A 20,430-nucleotide genomic window follows, 5' to 3' on the forward strand; every position below is an offset into this window, starting at 1 on the left:
CCGAGAGAGCTTCATCTCCTCTTGTGCTTTTGATGTTTTAAGTGTGCCGAACAAAAATAAAAAGCAATAAACAACAGAAGTTGATTTTTTCGGTAGGCGTTAATTTTTTTATTGTGTTGCGCGCAAACGTAAATATTTGTCCTCCTCGTGGATTTTTTGAGTCTTCTCGGAAAGGTATCGGTAGTATGGATTCATCGATGGGTTGAGATATTCGTTCTTTTTAAGAGGATATGTCCTTTTTTCCGTAACCTATTCCCAAGTATTTCACGCGTTGAACCATATAGGTTTAAAGCTAGAGTCATACATTATGCACTATATAGTTCAAATAAGCTGTTATTAGTCTATATTGCTTCGGTTTATCAGAAACTGCGTGATTGAAGACGATAAGTTTGTCGTAGGAAATCAAAGATGCCCTTTTGGAAAGACGCGATGAGCTGAAGAAGAACATAATTTCGGTGAAATTTCGTCTCGCTGTCAAGGTAAATGGATTTGATGACACAAACAGTTGTTCCTGTTGTTTGTTTATTATCGAGATAGCTTTCCTAAGGATGGTTGGATATTTACCACTTTAAATTATAACATAGCTAGTAAATTTGTCTAATCAAATTCAATTTCGCGAGCGTGCTTCATATTCCTATTGTGCACGCTCATGACGTTAGCAAACAAATCCCTCGAGAAAAAAATTTTTCCATCTGGTTGAAAATGTTATAAAACAATTGGTTCATACATCAACTGTGTGTTCATCGAGATATGAAGCACTTGGAAAGTTTGGAGAGCACTCAAGAAGCTAGAGTTGCTCTCGGCTACGCCTCGAGCAACTCCTATGCATCTTTCGTGCTCTCCAAACTTCCCGCGTGCTTAATATCTCGATGAAGGCACGCTGACGTATGAACCAATTGTTAAGCTGCAGGTATATTTACTTTCCTTTTTTTATGGGTGTGTTGTTTTATTTCTTCTTTTTTCTTTTGTTTTGTTTGTTTGTGTTAGTCTGTATTTGTTTTTGTAATTGTCTTGTAAACGCTTTTTTGTTGAAATTCCTTAGTATAGAGTTGCGCATCCTTTCCGTGTAGTTTCCACGTGTGAGTTATAATAGTAAATTAGTAAAACAGCAGTTTATAGTATGGCCTGAGCCTCAGTAGGCAAATCGATATTATCATATATTTTCCTGCAATTGAAACCGGTGACCTCCTCCCAAACAGCCTTGAGTTCCCAAACTATCCGGTACATGATGGCCGGAGAGATAAATAGGGTTTCGCTTTCGATACTATTCATACCTTTCTCCGTTTTTTCAAGTCTCGCACAATTGTCATACTATTCAGTAAAGGACTCTTAGAATAATGGGCATGATACAAGGAAAAATCAATGGCTTTGATGTCTTTTTTTTAATATATCTTTCCAGTTTACCATGCGTGGCTGTCAAGTTTGCAAAGTTTGACGCAAAAAAGAAAAAAAACCTTTAAAAAGCTAAAAATCAAAAAAAGAAAAACAGCCAAATAAAAAATCTGGATAGCATATTCATCACAAGGGAATCATCTTGAACTCAACTAACTAGCTATATCAACTAAGTCCGATTTGATGAAACCATAGCAAACCATCGTTTATCAGTCATGTAGCCGAATTAAAGTCCGCTGCAAGTCGAGAGTCAATCCGTCCGTCTCTCCGTCCATCTTTACGTACGTCTTTCTGACAGCCCTTTTGTCCATCGTTTGTTTTGCTCCTTCATTCATTCCTTTTTGCTTTCCTCTCTCCTTCTCTTTACTTTACGGTTGAAGTTTTGTTCTTTTACCAATTAGAGAAAAGGAACCAAAACCATTAAGGCAGGTAATCAAAGATCATCTTATTTTCGTCAACTTTGCTTAGCGCTGAAGGAGACCCACAGAACAATGGAGGAAGCAGGTAATTTTGTCGTCTGCTGTTACTCGCACATGAAATGTTTTCATGTTATTGGTTTGTTGACGGATAAAGTTGATGTAAAACTTTTTTTCATATGCAAGGGTATGCTTTTTCTTAAATTGTTTCCGCTAGCTTCGTGGAGAATACGAAACGAAAACAATGGGATGATTTTTTACACGTTATAATGATCTGTTATAAAACAAAAACAACAATAGAATCAACAGAAGCAACGGAGTTGAAATCGAAGCAAAACCATGAAACACAAAACAAACGCTGAAGAAAACAAACTATCAAACTCTAAAAACAAACACATTGGCTGCAAAAATAATTATCTAGTGGGGTGGTAGTTGAATCATCTTATCGTATTTTGTTGTTCTAGTTAAGAAGTGTGAGGAGGAGGCGAGAGAAGAAACAAATGATAAACAGCATGTTGATAATGCCTTAGAAGGAGTCAGTAGTTTATCATTGCGCGTCGAAGGAGAAGATGACGTTAGTTAAATGTTCTTGTTCTTGATTAGATATTTTGTAATGTTTTGTTCCATCGTACACGTATAATCTCCAAATTTAGACTAATTTTTTCTTCTGAGGTACATATTCTAATCTTGGTCTTTTCCTCTCCCCTCTCTCTTTCTTCCCTAAGGACCCGACCAAGGACCAAGAAGCAGAGTTTGTACTCGAATACATTGAGAACTTTTTCGAGGTTGGTTCTAGGTTCGTGATGTGGCAAACATTGCATGCGTCAGTTCGGCATTCAACGAGATACAAAGTCTGGTTAAGCGTTATGACCACTTAAGGTGCTGAAGTTTCTCTCAGCAGCTCCTGGTGAAAATGTTGGCCATATTTCGTGTCCTAAAAATCCTACAAATCTCCCGTGTGCTGAATATCTAGATGCACACACGTTGGTGCAAAAAGCAACTGTTGATAAATATACACAGAAAACTTACACCAGCACTCAAATAAGCATGTTGTATTTAGTAATTTACCGGCAAACTTTCATTCAGCTACCTTTTTTTCTTCTGAAGAGAAGGTTGAATCCCTAATTTGTCACGTATAGCTGGAGTTATACTTCAATAATGCTACATCCCATGCTATAAAGACAGGCACCTCCATGGACACTTTCAAACCGTAATTTCCCTGAACTTTACTGTCTTGAAATTCTTATTACTCACCGCGTGATCCAGGTAAACTTGAACCACATCCTTTTTCTTTATAAAGTTATTGGGGCACTGCTATATTTTACAGGTTTATGAAGAGGGAAAAATAGAGGATGCTGTCATGTTGGCTGCACATTCCCCCAAGGTACAAAACAATGAGATGAAGTAATATTTTTTGTAACCGCCGGGCCTCGAGTAGCATACCATTCAGTCTTTTTCGTTCTTGAAACCGAAACGATAGTATTTAGTCAAAATGGAAGACGCCACATCAAATCGATCACTGACGAATGTCAAATAATTATGACTATTGTATACGGTAGGAATTAGTTATAAATGTCGTGTCAAAAAGTGTAAGGAGCAGTAACTATAGCGTAAGACATTTCTTTAAAATTTTGGCCCAGAGGACGCTAGTTCAAAGACACCTACATTTGTTTACTTCTAAGGGTGTTTTAAGGTCGATGGAGACCCTTGCAAAGTTTGAAGAATACGATGCAAATCATATAGGCAGGTAAAAGTTACATTTGATGGCGTGTACTTGAAGCTATAGATGAAATCCACATTGTGCTGGCAAGTCCAAACAATCAATTCTTTTAAAGAAAGAATCGAAAAAATTGTTGTTTTCTGGAATTTTGTGAAATGTATGATACTTTGGGATATATTCTCTAACCTCGGCCGTACTAATGTCTGCAAGTAAGTAAATGATTAAAAGACATTTATAGTTACGATTTACAGCTCTTTTTGACGGAACAATGTTAAACCGAAACTATATTTTTCAAAACCCAACCTTTATAAAGCCAATAAAAACGACGATGAGAACCAAGCGCGGGAAATTAAAAAAAACAAAAAACAAAAAAATCACGTCTTCGTTGAAGTTAACACCTGTTTGGTAAAGTTTTTGAACCTAGTTTTAAAGCGTAATTAAGCAAACCCAATGTAGCCCTTGATCACAAATTGAGCACTCAGTCATAACTCAATCAAGACACGCTGTAATGGGAAATGGTGCAGTAATTTTATTATATATTACAATAATTAATCATGCTCTTGCCTATTTTCATCGGTCATAAATGGCACATTTCCGAATTACCTTTGGCCTCTTTTTCACGTGCAAATGAATCTCATTTTCACGCTAATGGTTGAAGGCCAGGCCTCGTTTTGAAAGAGGTCAAAGGTAATTTGGACATGGCCTATTCATTGCATTTTTTTTAACCTTCTTTATCATTCAGTTCAGTTTTGATGTCCTACTGGGAAGCTCTTCTTCCAACAGTTAGCACTGGCTGTAAAAAAACATCTCAGTGGGAAACTTTGGAGTGTGTCAGATGTGTCTTAGCGAGAGGTGCGTTAAAAGGCAACCTTGTTGACACTAGCGTCCCTCAATCGGCACGTTTTCGTGCGTCATCGATCTTTGTTGCAGGGCAATGTAAATATCTCTTTGGAAATCGCATTGGTGTGTTATCCTTTGTTAGGAAACTGAAGCGTTATACATTGACCTGAAAGGACTTGCATGTTCGTTACTCGCTGATTATTTGGTTCTAAACGAAAAAGGAGAAACGAGACAGCAACCCCTTTGGATGCAGAACGCTCAGCTCTCTTAACTCAGGAAGTTGGCCCTAGTTTCTTCTTCTTCATGCCCCCCCCCCCTAGTTTTTTAATTCAAGCTTCAGATGGCATGTTGATTAGTAATGGTAATAGGAACGAGTGGAGTCCAATTCGCTGTAATAATTCGCGGTCGTCCGATTTTGTTAATCACGTGTATGATTACAGACAGAATTGAACGATACGAAGTCCTGTCACCAATTAATCATAATCGTTACAATTTCCGAAAAGAAAAAAAAAACATTTCGGAGAGACAATGCCTAGAGTAAAAAATACTTATATTTTGGAAATTCCCCATTTTTTTCAGGATAAGTACTTGTTGCTATGGTTATTGTGATCAAATCTGTGCTTTGTGAATTTAGCTGAGTGGACTTAGTTTGATTGGCTGCTTCAACTGTCCGATTACAGGTGTCCAATTACAGCCAACTGTCCTATTACACTGATCGATTATAACTGTACAGAATGGTTAGAGAAAAATTAGGCATCAAATGCACCAATCACATTTGAGGAAATTGTGATGGTCACAGTGGTTCTGATAAATCTCGTAACAATACCTGTTCCGTCTCCTTATTGTCTCCTTAATACTTGTGTTGTCACTTATTATTATTTTTTCTCATTTGCTATACTAGGGAGAACTGATCTCCTTACTCACTGGATTGCACAGAATCAGGTAAACCAAGAAAACCGAACTTTTTTTTTGAAATAATTTGGTGATGAGGTCGAAACTCTCTCGCATGGTACTTGATGAGGGTGAAGCCCTAGTCAACTATCCACATAGAATTAACGATTAATGCTGTTTAAGTTTAAATCCACCAGCTGTTTAAAACTAAGACTTAACAGCAAGACAAGCTCTTTTTTATGTACTTTTTTTTATTATTATTAGTTTTTTCTATTACAACCTGCAGTGTAAGGCTGCTCAATATCACGGAATCGATAAGAGAACATATGGACCCTTATTCTCTCCTGATAGCAAGTAGCGTTGCTTATCAAATTGCAGCTTTTGTAACGGAGTGATAGCACAGTTTTACTGGCCGATTAACGCTAACCCAGGGTTGAGTTTTAATCTGGGTTTCTTTATTTCTTTCTTTCCAAACTAAAGCAGCCACACCCATAATGATGTCCTTAATAAGATAGTTTCAACGCTGTTTTGATTGGTTAATTGCTCTGTAATTTCTGCTGTGCCTTTCCTTTTGACAGTTAACTCTCTCTGAAGAGGCTGGAAGACTGATATCTGAAGCTTGCAGATGCCCGAACAGGTACAAGCAACGCCTTAATATAATTTTCTGCCAAAGAAAACTTTCACTGAGAGATGATATTAAACGTTAATAGATGGGAGTTTACGCATGCCCTTTTTGGTAACGAGAGAAAACAAGAATTCAACAACCGCCTTCTGTATACGAATATATACTTGTTTTACTTTCAGTTAGATTGTAAATGCAAAAACAAGAAGCCATTTTAATTTTTCCCTCTACAACGAACAACAGAAAATTTGAATTCTATTTTTCCTGGTGTACTTAATCAATTTCATGATTAGAAACAAGAGTTGTTGCCTGAGAATTGTCATCCAAATGACCAATTAATTGAAATAATAGACAGGAAACTTGATATTGTGTCATTTTGCATATTGATATTGAATTACTTCCTGAAGTTCGTTTTGTGATGTGGTGCCATATCTAAAAAGGCACACATGGGATGGAAAAAAGTCAAGGACTTTCTTTATTAGTTTAATACCTCATTAAATCAAGAAATAATTTTTGTATAGAAAGTTATGTTGTGTCTACTGTTTCGGAACCTGAGATTGTTGTAGGTTTTTTTGGCTTTTTTGCAATAATTTGTTATGCACTGTTTTAATAGATTTACGTGTTCGACTGTGTGAGCCACGTGGTTCGAAAATAGAAAAGTGGACAGGATGTCCCACACACTTGCGTGTCGCAATTGCTGATGAACTGTTCGTTTACTAATTTGCTTTCGTTGTTCAATATTGTAGGGAAAGAGCTAAAATTCTGACTTCGCATCTGGTTTTTCCACCACATGCATCTTTAGGCTAACTGGGCTTATTAGCATAGGGGAAAGGGAAAAATGAGGGTTTGAGTTCATGAAATTGTTAATTTATATCTCATTAAAAAACCATGATTATGGTATTTTTTTATTTGACGAAAGAAAGCAAACTTCATGAATTGTAAGCATAGTTTTCTTTTTGGAGGCCTAGTTTTCAATTCAGTGAAACAATTTTTAAGGATCCAATTAACAAGCATTACCTTTTGAAGTTTAGCCAGCATAGTGTCACATACTTAAATTTCCTATGTTTATTTTCCATCTGCTGGGAATGAAACTGACATTTTAATAAATGTTATAGTACTCAGATATTTTGGTAACCTGGTTTTTAATTTGAATCTGATGGTTAGTTTTTGATGAATTTACCACTACAAGATTGTGTTGATTATGAGAAGTGAATGAGAAATGCAAGTACGAGTTTATTCTATCACGAATTTTATTCTCAAGCGTTTAAAGCTTTTGAATAGCGACGATGTTTTGAAAGGGAGAACACGCCAGCGGTTAGGCAAATAATTTGAATAAACTTAAGAAAACGAATTTTAGATGAACGAGTTAATGTTAAACTAAAGTGCCTTTATAAAGTTCACTGCATATCAAGAAAGTGGGTATCAGCCATGCTCATGCCGTTATTTGTGGCAAACTTGTAACTATCCATATTTAAACATAAAAATGCCATAAAATATGTAAGGTCACGTTTAACTCACTTTCACGTCATTTTTTAAACATATAATTCAAGGGAGCACGTACCTTGCAATGAAACGGAATAAAAACCCTACTCGTTGACGCCCAAGATCACGTACCGGAGTAGATATAGCTTTAAAGATTTAAACTTTGTGAATTACTAATGAAAAATATTTTTCTTCCTTAACAACTGGACTAAGTCCAAAACTCATAACTTCTCACTAGCTAATTACAGCTACACAACTCTCTAAGGTTGTTGTAAATTGTACGTCACTCTCCTGTCAAGTGGGTGGCAGATAGTTGATTCACTAGTTCATAATTCTACATATGATTGCATGTGCCCTAATTATCATTGTATTCTAACAGGGTTAGAAAGCTTTTAATAAAAGATAGACAGATCTAGAGTAATTTCTTCGTAACAGTATTTTCCTTCCAAAAAGTCACACCAAAACAGAAATATATTATTATATGCTTTTCCTCAAACAAAAAAGATTTCGTCAAAACAATGTTGGTTCTAAGGGTTTCTGTACTTAAAATGTGGTGAAATTTCCTTTCATCAGAACTAGCAAATATTCATAGCGCTTCCGAGTTTTTTTGTGTGTGTGTAACACTAACGTTTTAGCGCTTTGACCACGGTCAAGAATAAAATTTAAAACATCCGTTTTTCATATTTTCAATTTACATCGCGGTTCTGGTTCTATATATGTATATATGTATATATATATAAATTTTTTTTTTTAGCAGGGTGGCCATATTTAAGCAAAGACTGATTAAAATTTAAAACATCCGTTTTCCATATTTTCAATTTACATCGCGGTTCTGGTTCTATATATGTATATATATTTTTTTTTAGCAGGGTAGCCATATTTAAGCAAAGAATGATTATTTTTCTCTACTATATTGAAACAGTTGCTCTGTCAAAAGGAAACTTTCGATAAGAAATACAGGTCTGTTGGTTCCACATGGTGTGTTTAACAAAGAGCATAACGTGAACATTAATTATCAGAATTTTCTTGTTTCAGGTTTTAAGCCACGAGAGCAAACAAGGAAATAGAACAGACCACACAAGTGGCAAATTTAGACAACTTGATCGAGCGGCCTTTTGACATATTTGCTTTTTACTTATTTAGCCTGCATATTCAATTTCCTTGAGTAGTTTGGGTTGGTTTCCAAAGCGAATAAGAAAAGAAAATCTCATAGGAAATGCGCGCGTTTGAAGAAAAGTTTTATATAAAGTTCGCTTTAATTTTTATTATAATTTTTAAGAGGACAACTACCAGTTTCTTCTAAATACATACGTAAAAGGTTAGAAGAACATCACCTTCTGTTCATATGTTCGTTGTCTTCTCTCGTTTTTGTTTGAATTGAATAATTTATCAAGTTGTCTCGTATCCAATAGTTAAGTATTAGCATAATGGAAGATCTGCACTTCAGTTAACAATTATTCGGTCGCATTTCGTGGCCCGTAGCCCATGTTGAGTTTCCTACAGCAAGTCGAAATTTAAAATTTGTTTCCTCTTCAACGTTGTTGTTAAAAAAGAACTTAGTGGGAGGTCAATGCATCTCCTCTCGAGACTCAAATATTTCCAGTGTCAATAGCGAAGTGCGAGGAAATAAGGTGTTTTGCCATGAGTTCTACATTACCGCAGCGGAATTTTCCTATAAATGGAAGCACTGCCGAGGTTTCCTTGACCCGTTTTTAGTATCAGAGACGTTCTCACATTCTGGTGAGTCTGATGAAGCGATGACGTGCTTCATGTTCCAATTATTTATTATGCACCATTTCAAACTGCGTCACGACTAATATAATCGGAGGACAAACCGAATTTTCTGTTGAAAAAGAAACTTATCCTGATTATCGATAACTTTGGCCCATTTATCTCGGCGTAGTTAGAAACTGAAAAACATACAAATTGGACCTAGCTTGGCACTTTGCCTCGCAAATAAATTAGCGACTTGTTATTTGTCATGTTTAATCCCGCATGCAAAGACTGAAAGGCGTCTGAAAAGTCCATAGACATATTTTTGAGGATTTTCAACATAATCCCCTAAGAAATCTGCTTAGCCCTCTGCAAGCAGAAATTTCGTTGTCTAAAAGAAAAGATGTTTTCTATCCTCGATGCAACATATTTTAATCGGTTTCGAAACTGAGAAATAAACGCTCATTTACCTCAAGCTCAATGGCAGGTGTAAATGCCGCCTTATGTAAAATTAACTAAGTAACCCAAATCCCCTACGTATCGTAGGCTGACAGATGATTGGTTTTACGCTACACAGTTTAGTAAACGGCTTTGTAAGTTCAAGAGGAGCCGAAAGGAAAGCTCGAATCCGTTCAGATGCACAGCAATCGTGAGTATCCGTAGGATGTGGTTTGGGACTATTTTCGACCCAGTTGACGAACATGATGTTTCCTTTCTTTTCACACCTACAAAAGTCATATAACTGTCAGGACAAAAAATTCAATGCGGAAGCTCACGAGAATAAATACAGGTGTCCTCTAATCATGTAATACTAGTTAGCTTTGGTTCAGCAGCTCTCTGTAACCAAACGGTGTTCTCCAAGAAAAATAGGCTCTCGTTTAGAAAAGAAACATGACGGGGAATGGGTCTTACACAACGGACCTGACAGCTTTCGAAAGTTACTTCCTCGCTAGCGTGAACGTTTTTTTTAGTCTGTGCGGTATCTTGGGCAATGTACTCGTTATCGTTGTGATAGCCCGTAGCCGGCAACTTCACACCGTCTCTAACACGTTCATAACGAGTTTAGCAGCAGCAGATCTCCTTGTTTGCGTCGTTTCGCAGCCCATGAACGCGGTGTTCCTGTATGGGTTGCCACCTAATACAACATACGGCAACACGCGAAAGATGTTTTCATTTGTCTCCCTTTTGGCATCAATCAGCAACTTAGCTGCCGTGACCATCGATCGCTACGTCGCTATCGTTAATCCAATGCAGTACCAGCTCAGAGCCAACTTCAAGAGCGCCTCTCTCCTCCTCTACGCCATTTGGGTCGTGTCTTTGGCGCTGGGAATACCGAGCGGTTTCGTACGATCTATTCAACATATCACGGTGTACTATGTAATTGCACTCTTGTCCGTCATAGCTCCGATCTATGTGCGAATTTATTCAATCGCTCGCAGTCAAAGGAGGCTCATCGCTAGGCAAGGGGAGCACATCAAGAGGGATTTAAAAAAAAAAACCAGAAAGGAAAATATAGCAGCAAAAACCATAGGGTTCGTCATAGTCGTCTTTATCATTTGCTGGTTGCCTTTGCTCATAACTCCGATGATTTTCCGTCACAGTGAGAACAGCCGCATTGTCAGAAAGTCTTTGAAATGGGTTCAGACTCTCGCTTTATGCTCGTCAGCCTTGAACCCTGTTATTTATAGCCTGAAAACGCAGATTTTCAGAAAGGAATTGAGAAAATTTTTCAGGAGCGCTCTGAAACGACATTCTCGGGCAGACCAACAGATAACATATGTCTAAAAACTCGTTTGCAATTAAAAAGGGATTCTCCCTTAATTTGATTTTGCTTAAACCATTATTTTGTCGCAAAAAACTGTCTCGATTGATATACATGCAAAACTGTACATAACTTTTACTTGAGTTGTCGGCGAAACATGAAATTCGTCTAGTCGAATGACACCAAACTTATTCGTTCGTCGTTCTTAGAAAGCAATTATCGTATTTCAACGATGTTAGGCTTTTATGTTTTGTAGATTTGGTCGACTCTTAGTTCTTTACGTGGCGCTCTTGGTACTTGAGTCATATTTTTGACTTCTATTTGAGTGGCTGTTGGTTAAAGGTCACTTTGAGAATCATCGCTAAAATATGTATGAAAAACATTTAGAAGAGTAAACACTCAAAAAGAATATTTCCTCTCTGCCTTTTGTGTCAATCACCCACCTCTTTCTCTGCAGGATAGCCTTGTGAAATGTTACCCGTCTTCTCTTTTTCTTGTTCCGCGATTAAATATGCATCATGCAAGGAAGTAAAAACGGCAATTTTTTTTTCAAATGTTTGGAGATTTGCGTAACTTTTGTTTCTTTGGTTTTGCTCCCTGGTCTAATAAGGGTTGCCTTAGTATACTCCAACATTATGAAATAACTACTGAAGGCTTTCAATAGTACCAACTATCCTAACTGACTTGTAATTGTGATCGAGGCACTAATAACACATATTTTGATCTGCCCATCTTTGATGCAAATCGGGCGAAATCTTTTTAAAATTTAAAAATTGGTTCTCAGTCGACTCCACGATATCTGTACGTTGATGACTGATGGGAGGAAATTAAAATAATCCACCTACGGAATTTAATGTGTGGCTATACAACAAAAATTTTGACATATCATCAAATACGACTGGTCTACCTTTTAGAAATGCTCATCTGAAACCTTCATGGACATTTTGCATAGCTAAAGCTGAATTTTTTTTTTTAATATTCCGCATATGCTTACCTGAAAATTCTGATCACGTATACATATGTAATTAAATGATGGATCAGTCTTAAACCAGACATTGATGACAGTTTAAGTAAAGTTATTCATGAATTTTACTTATCAACTAAGGAATTGATTCCCTACTCGAATCTTCTATTCCAGCCTAACCTAAATTATCCGTAATCTATTCACTCTTACGGAAAATTGGCAAGAAATTGAGGTTCGTTATTTCATCACAGTTTATTTCGGTGGTCCATGTACCATTTTAACCGTCGTTACCCCTTCAATGAAATCTACTATCGACGTCAAACGAATCACCGGGCTAATGGGTCTGGGTTAATGCCAAACAGAAAGTATAAATATATTTGCATCTAGTGATCAGTTGACTGATTTAAAAATCAAAATGCGTAACAATTTGCTGATCAATCTTCAGTTCAATTGAGGCGTTTTTTTTTTCTATTCATCAATGTTTTCATGAGCATGGTGTGTTTCCGTGGTAGCCTCCGTGGAAATACTTATGAAGATAGCTGAAGACTTCGTTTGAATTACTACCTTAATAACCTAATATTTGAAGTCCTTTTACAGACAACTTGAAGGTTTTCTTCTCCTGATGATTTTTTTTTCTTTTTTAGTTAGCTTGTTTTTGTGTTTGCTTTCGTCTGTAATTCTAAGTTTGACGTATTTAGATCATCTTTTTAATTCTAACTAAACCTGCCATTTAGGAGTTTTTTCTTGTTTTGTTTGTTTTGTTTTTTTTTTTTGCACTTACTGCAATGGACACCTTAACTCTGGGGATGATATCTGGTCAGTGAAGTGCCAGTTACAATTATATTTAAGGAATTTTAGCCCGTTACTTCTCTTAGTCGCTGTTCCGGCGAATGCTTAGTCATGAACATTAACGCCGTTCGTTGGGACAGTGGAACAAAACATTGCATGCTAGAATTTACAGTATTAACTAATTAATATTCGAATCGGTCATGTCAGTTGGTTAGTTGTCGTTCAGCAGTCGCAGAGTTCGGACAAAAAAAAAACAGTAAGTTTAGTTGCTGCGTTTTCCTTTTCGAATTTTGTAATAGTTGTAGAATTTATCGTCGAAACACATTTTGGTTCCTTCGAGCCGGATCAAGTTACAGTTCATTCTTCGAATGGAATCGAAAGACGGATCTAAAACGCCCTCGAAAATCGGCAAAGAGAACATCGAAACATGGACCTCGCAGCAAATCGAGTATCTTCATCGGAGAAGGGCAACGTTCAAAGGAGCCATAACGAAGAATTCAAAGAAGGCTAAGGATATTATTAGCAAGAAAGGTAGCAGAACGGTACTATTAACCATAAAGGAAAGAGTTTTTCAAGCATTACAAGATGCCTTGCAAAGGGATGATGTGACTAAGCGATCAGAATCAGAAGAATGGTTAGACAATTAGCGGAGCGAAGAAGAGGACATCGCCGACTCTGTTAGGGAGTATTCAGAAAGCCGTGTAGATGAACTGCCATTAGTAATAGGAGAGTTTTCCGATGCAGTTAGCGAACTTGACGACATGGAAAGTCGGAATCGTCTGATGATTCGCTACTTGTCTTCACAGCACAGAAGTTCGTCGAATTATTGTCGAAATCTGCACAGTTCAAAAGGAATAAATCAGCTCCTAAATTCAGCAATAAAGATTATGACTCGGTAGAGAAAGGAAGTGAAGAAGACGAATTAGACAAAGACAAACTCGACTCGAAAGACTTTGACAGATTTTTCAAAGGAATCAAGAAACCCGCCTTAACCGTCTTCAGTGGAGATAAAGACTTTTATCACGATTGGAGAGCGCAATTTGAAATATTCGCGAATCGGATGAAAGTGCCAGCTAAAACCAAGATGATGATTTTGAAAAATTCTCTATCTGGCGAACCATCACGAGTTGTTGAGCGGTTAGGATACACATCTAGACAATAGCGAACTGCCTTGGAGAAACTTGAGTAGAAGTACGGAGGTGAAAAGCGACTTTTATAACGTCACCTCGAGGCCATTTTGTGTGCGTCTTCTGTCGAAGAGATTAAAGGAAAGGAGTTTGAGATTTTTTCGGATCGTTTAACTGACGTTGTGGCTAAGATTGAGGATAGCGACCGGTATCAAGAGCGAGCAGGAGTATCTGCACTTTACATCGCGGTGCAACAAAAGTTACCAGAGTCTCTTCTTATCGTGTACTAAGAGTGGTTGTTCAGGAAGTCCAGGAAGGCTGGACAGAGGCAAGCTGTTTGTCGCATGGATGTCGAAGAAGTTAAGGAGCGAACAAGGAAAAAGAAAGAGATTGAATGACGCGATGCTTGCTGGGCCTAAACTTCAACGAGATGTCCTGGAGATACTTCTCCAATTTAGACTGAGACGTGTCGCCCTAGTAGCGGACATCAAGGAAATGTTTTCCCAAGTAGCCGTCTCTTAGAAAGACCGCAAGTATCACAGACAGAGCTTCCTCTTATCTCGCTCAGTTCGTGCTTCGCAGCCACGCCTAAGACTTAAAAGAGAACTACCCTGCAGCGGCCATGGTCCTGCAGCGGCTATGGTCCTGCTTCGAGATATGTACATGGATGATATCCTGCACTCAGAAGAAACTGTAGAAGACGCCTTTCTCGTCCTTTAAAATTTGACAAAGGCCCTGGGTGGCGCTGGTTTCTGTACCCAAAAGTGGTGAGAAATCCCACAAATGGGTCGAGAATGGAGTAAAGCTTGAGAGCTCAGAACTACCAAATGTCAAGACATTAGGAGTCCGTTGGAATGCGAGTGAAGATGTTTTCACGTTTGTTGTCAAAGAAAGCAACCTGTCCTTTTACACGAAGCGAGGCCTGTTAAGTCGTATTGCCACACTGTTTGATCCATTGCAGTACTTGGCGCCGTACATCATCAGGGCAAAACTGGTTTTACAAGAAGCCTGGTTGCGAGGTCCTGGTTGCGAGTTTCCAGATGATCTAAAGTTGATCACTTATCAGTGGGCCAAACAGTTGCTCAAAGCTCCACAGGTCAAAATCCCACGTTGCTATCGACAGCACGAGGAAGCAGTGGAAGACGTCACACTTCATGCATTCGTTGACGCGTCAAGACGAGCCTATGCAACAGTAAGCTACGCCAGATACGAACACGCGAGTGGACAGATCTCAGTTGCCCTAACACCGATTAAATCTGTCAGCGTCCCACGCTTTGAGTTAATGGCAGCAGTACTCGGAGTGCTGTTAGCTGGTCTCTGAGAAGCTAGAAATTCCGCTAAGTCAACACACCCAGTGGACAGATAGTATGGACGTAATCTACTGGATCCAAGGTCACTCAAAACGACTGAAATCGTTTATTGCTAATCGAGTAGCCGAAATTCAACGAAAATCGGACCAAGCTCACTGGCGACATGTACTAGGAGAACAAAACCCCGCTGACGACGCAACAAAAGGTCAGGACCTGAAAAAACTTATCCGCTAAAAGCCGCTGGTTCCAGGGACCTGCCTTTCAACATGATTAGGCGACATCATCACCTTTAGAAAGTCGCCTTTGTTTGAATTATTGCAGTCAAGAAGGTAAACAATAGCTGGCTAAAATCAACCTCACGTTCCAATGCAAGCAGCCCCTGCCCTTGTTTGACATCGAGAAGTTTCCTTCCTGGCGTCGATTTTTAGGAGTTACAGCTTGGATCTTAAGATTCATTTCCAAAAGTAAAAGGGAAAGACTTCAGAAAAGCCAGGTGACCGGAAACAAGCAAAACGACTTACTGAAAAAAGTCCTAGAACCGGAGGAAATCAGTAACGCCAAGAGAGGTACTGAGTTCGAGAAACTCAAAGAGAACCCTTTTTGGAGGAATTGACAACCTTGAGAGGAGGAGAAAGTGTCTCGAGAAGCAGTCCGCTGTGGAGATTGTCACCATTTGTGGACAGTGACGGAATCGTACGTGTGGGTGGGAGACCAGAAATGTCCAATCTATCTTGCGGATGCCAAACACCCTGTCATATTACCGAAGAAACATCACTTCTCAAAACTTGTCATCGCACCTATCCATAATCAAGTTCATCGTAACCTCGCTCGCTGAACTACGACAGAAGTACTGGATTGTCAATGGGGGAGAATAAATTAAGCCATGGAAACGAGCGTGCAATGTCTGCAAACTTGGAAGGTGTTTCGCTAGACACGAAATTACTGAAATTATCGTCATAATTATTATGAAGTGACGTAACAATCTGTTATTAGTAAGACAAAATTAAATGACTACTAGTCGCGGAATTTGAGACACCCACGGGTATGTATACGTTACTTTATGTGCTTGATTATCCTGACAATCTTTCTGACAGAAACATATATATTTCTACTAGATTTCGAATAGATTTGAACTTGTACAGAGATAAATAACAGGAAGAATAAAGTGTACATTATTTGGAACCTTGGTATTTGGCGGCTAGCAGTTCAGAAGGAAACGCAGAGGTGAACAAATCATGGCACCCCTACCTGAAGCCAGACCTGGCACTTCATTACGATGTTTTACTCATTGGGGAGTCGATTTTGCTGGCCCCTTGGCACTGCATCCTAGAATTTTTTAGTCTTAATTAATTAATATTCGAATCGGTCTGGTCAGTTGATTAGTTGTCGTTTAGCAGTCGCAGAGTTCGGGGTTTGTAAGTAGAGGATTGCTCTGTGATTGCAATAGTTCCCTCTATGATTGTAGAAATTTGTTTAAGATATCGAAAGGAAATTTTTTTTCGTCTAAAACGAATAACAGAAAAACAATATTATTTTACCTGCTGGGCTTAATCGATTGTCTGATTAGAAACAAGAGTTTAATCGATATAATTAGATGTGGGGTTTCTCGCACTAAGATGAAAAAACGAAATATTTTCTCTACCACCTTTTCTTGCTTAGTTTTGGTCCACGAGAATTAGGGCACAATAAAATTGAGTTTTGTTTTCTCGTTTTGATTCCGTCTAATAATTTTGGAGTATGACACATGAAACGAGCCTGAAGGATGTTTTTGCCAAAGCTAAAGACGATGTGGTTTTGTTTGCTTTACCCACATCTCTTCCTTTTCTAAACGAAGACCAAGCTAATTTTTAATTTATTTACTGCAGCTTCAACTACTTCAACAACAAGAGCATATTATTTGTGGGGTGCAAAAAAAGCCAGTTTTACAGTTTGGCTGTAACTAACATCTACTTGACCGAAAGTCATTTTTACTAGCCCGAAAAAATTTAGACATGTAATTTAGACATTTTAGAATTTAGAAACACATTTTAAGAAAAAAAAAACGGCGTTGAAACCGTGAAACCAAAGTTCTCAATGGATACACTAAACGACAACGTCGACAACGCGAAAAGCTGCTAGTGAAAGCGCTTCATTTTCCTATTTGCCGCCAAAAAAATTCCTGCCGGAGTATTTCTTATATATATAGAGAATTAACTGAATTAAAGAGCTATAAATTAACAATCAACAAATAATTATCACTAATACTACTATAGAGACAATAAAATTATCATAAATAATTATTTACATATTCACATATTTACAATCGAATGAAATAAAGGAACCTGACCGCTGGGTCCGGCAACAACTCCTATCAGCGTAAACAATATTTCTATTGTTGTCGTTGGCCCGTAAGTTGTGACTATGACCACTAGATGCTGTTCTCGGCTTAAGGAAATTAATGGGGTGGTCCTTTTCACTCATCATCTGAATATATTTGCAGCAGAGCTGAGTTCGTCTTTCTTTCAAGCTGCTAAGGTTGGTAGTATTAAGGGCATCTAAGTAACTATAGCATGGATAGATAATATGTAGTGCTCTTTTTTGGATTGACTCCAGCTTATTTGAAAGAAATTCAGGAATATCTTGCCAGACTTGTACGCCATATTCTAGTATAGTTCTTATTATTATCAAATAAACTTTGACGATTCCCTCTCTATTAACACCCACCTTTTTAAGAATCTTTAGGGAATACAGGCGTTTCGAGGCTTTTTTCGATATGTGATCAATATGCTCGTTCCACTTTAGCGATAACTTTCTTACTGTGAAATTTTATCAACTGATTTCTAGTGCTTAAATAAGGGAAAATAGTCGAAAATGGGAATTTGGCAAGTTTTAGTTAACGTTATATAACATGATGGCGATAATTTAAGAATGGAAACAATGTATACAACAAAGCACGATTGAATATAAAAGTGGAGTGCAGTTTGAGTCCAGACGAAAGATCCTTTTGGATTTATAATAATTGGTGAAGCTCGCCAAAATGAAGGTTACGTTCCTCTTTCAGCGGAACGAAGTTGGTAAGGCATTCTTTATTAAACAAGGTGTTGGCTTTCACACTACATCATTTTAAAATTGTTTCCTGAGAATTGTCATCCAAATGACCAACTAGTTGAAATAATAGACAGGAAACTTGATAAGGAATCTATCATTTTGAAATACTGATGTTTAATTTCATCCTGAAGTTCGTTTTGTGATATGGTGCCATATATATAAAAAAAAAAGGCACGCATAAGAATGGAAGAATGTCAAGGATTTATTTTAAGTTCAATACCTTATTAAACCAAGAAATAATTTTTGTATAGGAAGTTATGTTGTGTCTTCTGTTTCGTAACCTGAGGTTGTTGTAGGTTTTTTGGCCATTTCACAATAATTTGTCATACGCTCTGTCTTAATAAGATTTACATCAGAGCTTTTTCGATTGTGTGGGCCACGTGGTTCGAAAATAGAAAAGTGGACAGGATGTCCCACAGACTTGCGTGTCGCAATTGCTGATGAACTGTTCCTGTACTAATTTGCTTTCGTTGTTCAATATTGTAGGGAAAGAGCTAAAATTCTGACTTCGCATCTGGTTTTTCCACCACATGCATCTTTAGACCTTTTGTAGTTTAGCCAACATAGTTTCGCATGCTTGAATTTCCTATGTTTATTTTTCCATCTGCTAAGAAAGAGACTGGCATTCTAATAGATGTTATATTACTAAGATATTTTGGTAACATGGTTTTTAATTTGAATCTGATGGTTAGGTTTTGATGAATTTACCACTACAAGATTGTGTTGATCATGGGAAATGAATGAGAAATGCAAGTGCGAGTTTATCCTATCACGAATTTTATTTCCAAGCAATTAAAGCTTTTGAATAGCGACGATGTCTTAAAAGGTAAAACACGCCAGCGGTTAGGCAAATAATTTGAATAAACTAAAAAAAGAAATTTCAGATTAACGAGTCAATGTTAAGCTAAAGTGCCTTTATAAAGTTCATTGCATATCAAGAAGGTGGATATTAGCCCATGAGAATTGTGCCAACACACCATTACGAAATGTTATCAGCCAGTGTTCTTTTAGAACAGTCCATTTCTGAGTTGTAGAACATTCCTTTCTTTCAAAATAAAACTGGGTGATTCGTGGTTACATCTGAATTACTATTGCTTTTTCGTAACGAGGGTTTCACTCATAGACTCGAGGCTGAAGTTCACACTGTTACTTTGAGAATGGATTATATCTCCAGTTACTTTTTATCATCACATTTGTTCTTTATTCAGAGGTAAATTCTCGCTCTATCCTTACCTGTTACTGTTGTGTGCTAAAGCCTTTCGATTTCCTTATTTAGAATTCGAATCGTCAGCTTTTCTACAAAACGTTGGAAAATAGCGAGTGTTCAACAGAGCAACGGTTTTTTTTGTCTACAAGTCACAATTCTTTTTTCCTCTTGGAGTGTTAGCACAGACTTGGCAGTACTGTTACGTGTCAAGCATTTGCTCTTTGTTTGTTTGTTTGTTTTTTTTTTAAACGATGTTGTACCTTTCCAAAAGCAGCGGTGTCAGTTGAATATATTATTATAGTGAATTAGAGAATGAAAAAAAAAAATATTCTTGAGATCCAGTATGCTTAATACAGGTTCTTTTACCAAAAATAAGGAGCAAAACCTTGATCTTTCAACTTTGCTACCTTTATGACTAATGGTGATCAAATATTCAGAGATTACGGAATAGTTTTGACACTTCAATTCGATTCAGCTTCATTTCTTTTCAGTTTTAATTGTTTTCTTTTTTACTCTTTACTTTTTTTTTTCTTTTTTGCGTCATTGTTAAATACAGGTAACAAGCAGTGGTTTTTTAAAACGAAAATTGAAGCACGAAGGCTCTACCAAGTATCAGAGAGACCGTTAAAAGAGGGGTTCGGCTAATATTGTGCTTTATTAGTGATGTAGAGTGTGATCTTCAAGATGAAATAAATCGAATTTAGCCTATCATTTGTAGGTCAAATTTTCATTGTTATTTAAACATCACCCGAAAACAAAATTTTTTCCCCATTAGCAAAGTGACTTTTCTCACAATGTACATTAGAAGTCCTTGTTGCTGTATTGGCGTTTGATGTTTCATACCTTCTTTCGTTATTGTGCCTTTTATTAACAGACGAAAAACATCAATTTTTTAAGTCTATATACGTACAATTTTACGGAAGCTGTTATTTGTGGGAAACTTGAAACTGTCCATAAGAAAATGCCATCGGAGCATGGTTTTAAAAAACGATTGCTTGTGCATCCTTTTGTAAAAGGTAAGGTTTCGTAAAAGTAGATTCCTCTTAGGCCTCGTTTTTCTCAGGATTAATCTAGCGAAAGTGTTAGACTATCTAAATTTTTGTGTCCT

The 20,430-nt window shown here is 37.5% G+C and overlaps 2 protein-coding genes across 2 annotated transcripts in view; both read left to right on the forward strand.

Annotated features, from left to right (window-relative positions):
• LOC131781746 (clathrin heavy chain linker domain-containing protein 1) overlaps positions 1–20,430 on the forward strand; it is a 38,931-nt gene that overhangs the window by 7,549 nt on the left and 10,952 nt on the right. The window contains exons 10-18 of the mRNA XM_059098455.2: positions 399–479; positions 1,794–1,896; positions 2,273–2,382; positions 2,534–2,593; positions 3,136–3,192; positions 3,491–3,555; positions 4,271–4,380; positions 5,270–5,310; positions 5,838–5,896. Of these exons, the coding sequence (XP_058954438.2) occupies positions 399–479; positions 1,794–1,896; positions 2,273–2,382; positions 2,534–2,593; positions 3,136–3,192; positions 3,491–3,555; positions 4,271–4,380; positions 5,270–5,310; positions 5,838–5,896 (686 nt within the window). The remainder of the gene's footprint in view (positions 1–398; positions 480–1,793; positions 1,897–2,272; positions 2,383–2,533; positions 2,594–3,135; positions 3,193–3,490; positions 3,556–4,270; positions 4,381–5,269; positions 5,311–5,837; positions 5,897–20,430) is intronic.
• LOC131781747 (melatonin receptor type 1C-like) lies at positions 9,227–11,495 on the forward strand. The gene has a single exon (XM_059098456.2). The coding sequence runs from the start codon at positions 9,968–9,970 to the stop codon at positions 10,859–10,861; it is 894 nt and encodes a 297-aa protein (XP_058954439.2). The 5' UTR covers positions 9,227–9,967; the 3' UTR covers positions 10,862–11,495.

Source organism: Pocillopora verrucosa, chromosome 14 (genome assembly GCF_036669915.1).
Source record: "Pocillopora verrucosa isolate sample1 chromosome 14, ASM3666991v2, whole genome shotgun sequence".
Classification (NCBI taxonomy): Eukaryota; Metazoa; Cnidaria; class Anthozoa; order Scleractinia; family Pocilloporidae; genus Pocillopora; species Pocillopora verrucosa.